Source organism: Tubulanus polymorphus, chromosome 9, assembly GCF_964204645.1.
Source record: "Tubulanus polymorphus chromosome 9, tnTubPoly1.2, whole genome shotgun sequence".
Lineage (NCBI taxonomy): Eukaryota > Metazoa > Nemertea > Palaeonemertea > Tubulaniformes > Tubulanidae > Tubulanus > Tubulanus polymorphus.
The window spans coordinates 10,853,667-10,855,734 of NC_134033.1; the positions used below are offsets into that span (position 1 = coordinate 10,853,667).

At 41.5% G+C, this 2,068-nt stretch overlaps 1 protein-coding gene across 1 annotated transcript; it reads right to left on the minus strand.

The window, feature by feature from the left end:
* Positions 1-759: 759 nt before the first annotated feature.
* Positions 760-1,771, minus strand: LOC141911003 (uncharacterized). The gene is made up of 3 exons (XM_074801934.1): positions 1,697-1,771; positions 1,424-1,569; positions 760-1,313 (listed from the first exon to the last, which is right to left on the minus strand). Exons 2-3 carry the CDS (start codon positions 1,536-1,538, stop codon positions 856-858), a joined length of 573 nt encoding a protein of 190 aa, XP_074658035.1. The 5' UTR covers positions 1,539-1,569; positions 1,697-1,771; the 3' UTR covers positions 760-855.
* Between the last annotated feature and the right edge of the window lie 297 nt (positions 1,772-2,068).

Here is a 2,068-nt window from a genome sequence, read left to right on the forward strand (position 1 = left end):
ACCCCACTCTGAATCGGTGTCATTAATTACTGGGTTCGAACCCGGGACACCCCTGTACATCCTCTATTCAACATCAAGACCACTCTGAATCAGTATCGGTAATTACTGAGTTCGAACCCGGGACACCCCTGTAAATCCTCTATTCAACATCAGGACCACTCTGAATCAGTGTTAGTAATTACTGGGTTCGAATCCGGGAACCACTGTACACATGCTATTCAGCATCAGAACAATCATTACTCTCAGATGTAATAATTCAAGGGGTCTATTGCAGGATTTTGATGTGTTTACCTTAAATCTGAAGTCTCATTTTGTGCGGCCCCATTCGGTCTGTGAAAAGTCCATTTTTGAATTACCGACTGCTAATTTGTGTTTTGGTTTTACAACTGGCGCTGCGATATTTCAGCAGGATTTACTGTTAATCAGGTTCAAATCCCTGCCGACGGTGGATTGAACAAGTATACGTTTGGGGTCGGTATCTTTTAAACGCGTTTAAATCCACGCACCTTGTCAATGCTTATCAAATTTGCGCTGCGGGTGAGGCTGGTTTTACCCTAGAGGAGGATGTCTCCAACCACTTCTGATACGAAGATTGTCCCGGTTCGTTGGTTAGGCTACTCGGTGTACAAGTTTATTTCCGTGTAGGCTCCGTACTTTGCGTCTCTGTTTTCGAATCTAGAGACCACGGGCCAAGTATTTGTTGTCAGCGGCAAAAATGACACTGATAAAAATACAAATAAAGTAAGTAAGTACAGTTAGTTTCTTTTTATAAATAATTTTATTCGTCGATCGATTTCTTCAAATAATGACAGTATTGAGTAATGCAAGGCAAGGCAAACCGAGCGGGATCAAATATTATTGATGTAGGTGAATTTGTCTGTTTCTTCCAGGACCAACGATCCGTTTGAAATGCATCGTCATCGTCGTTATATTTGGATTATAACCCAAAATCAGATGCACGACTCCGCGATCGATAAGGCGAGTGACAACCGCTCGTCGCCTGCCGCCACGTAGAAGTACCCGGATACTGACGTCATACACGCGATATCGATTTCTCGTCTCATATACATTTCCGCCTCCGATTTTATTTCCTTCTTTTGCGACATCGTTTTGAAGACGGAAGTAATCTTTGGCTACGATAAGTTGAATAACTGCGGGATCGTTATCGTAGAAATGAAGCCGTCTTGTCATTTCTATATCCCAATGTTCCTGGTTGGTCGCCAGTTGTTGGAATTCGTAGGTCGTCATGAAATGTTTGTTCTCGAAGTCGTTGCTGAGATATCGCTTCCACTGTTCCTCGTGTCTGACATGTACTGAACAAATATAAACAAAACGTTATGAAAACCTGGTGATCAGAAAAGTCTTACCCGATTCTTCTAGAACGAAGAGGTCTCCGGTGGAGTTCCCCGGTAGACCGTTTTACCTCGTTTTACCGCCTCGATGTTACCGCCATTCAACTGCTCTTCAGACACTTCGTTATCGGTGGCATTGACCCAGATTATAGACACGACGATCAAAGCTACGATATTCCTGACCATTTTCCTATCTTCAAAGAACAACAACTTCTTTCTTCGGAATGAAAATAACTATCAATATTTGATCGTTTGTTAAATGTAATTCAATTCAAATGACAAAAACTAAAAACCCATGAATTTATTTCATGTTTAACTTATATTTCATCCCGCTACTGTCTTACCTTCTTCTCGACCGCTCAAACCCGAACCGATTGATTACAAACAATCGCCGAGGACACTGACTATTTATATTCGTGTTTTATGTCAGTATTTATTGTTAATAAAGATATCCATCATCAAATATATTTATTGTCTTCAAATACAGGCCACGCTGATGATCCAATAAAATAAAGATAACGTTAATTTCCGCAGCTCTTCCAACCCATAGACGTGTGGTCATCCATAGCCCAAACGCCGGCACAAATTCGAACCCAGAGGCTTTCGTAAGCTCTCGTAGGCCCACTTATGAAGTTGGTTAGTTCTAACAACCCGACACGTTGTTACAGTGCTTGAAACCGACAGTTTTATGCCAACAGTAAAAAGGTATGAAATCA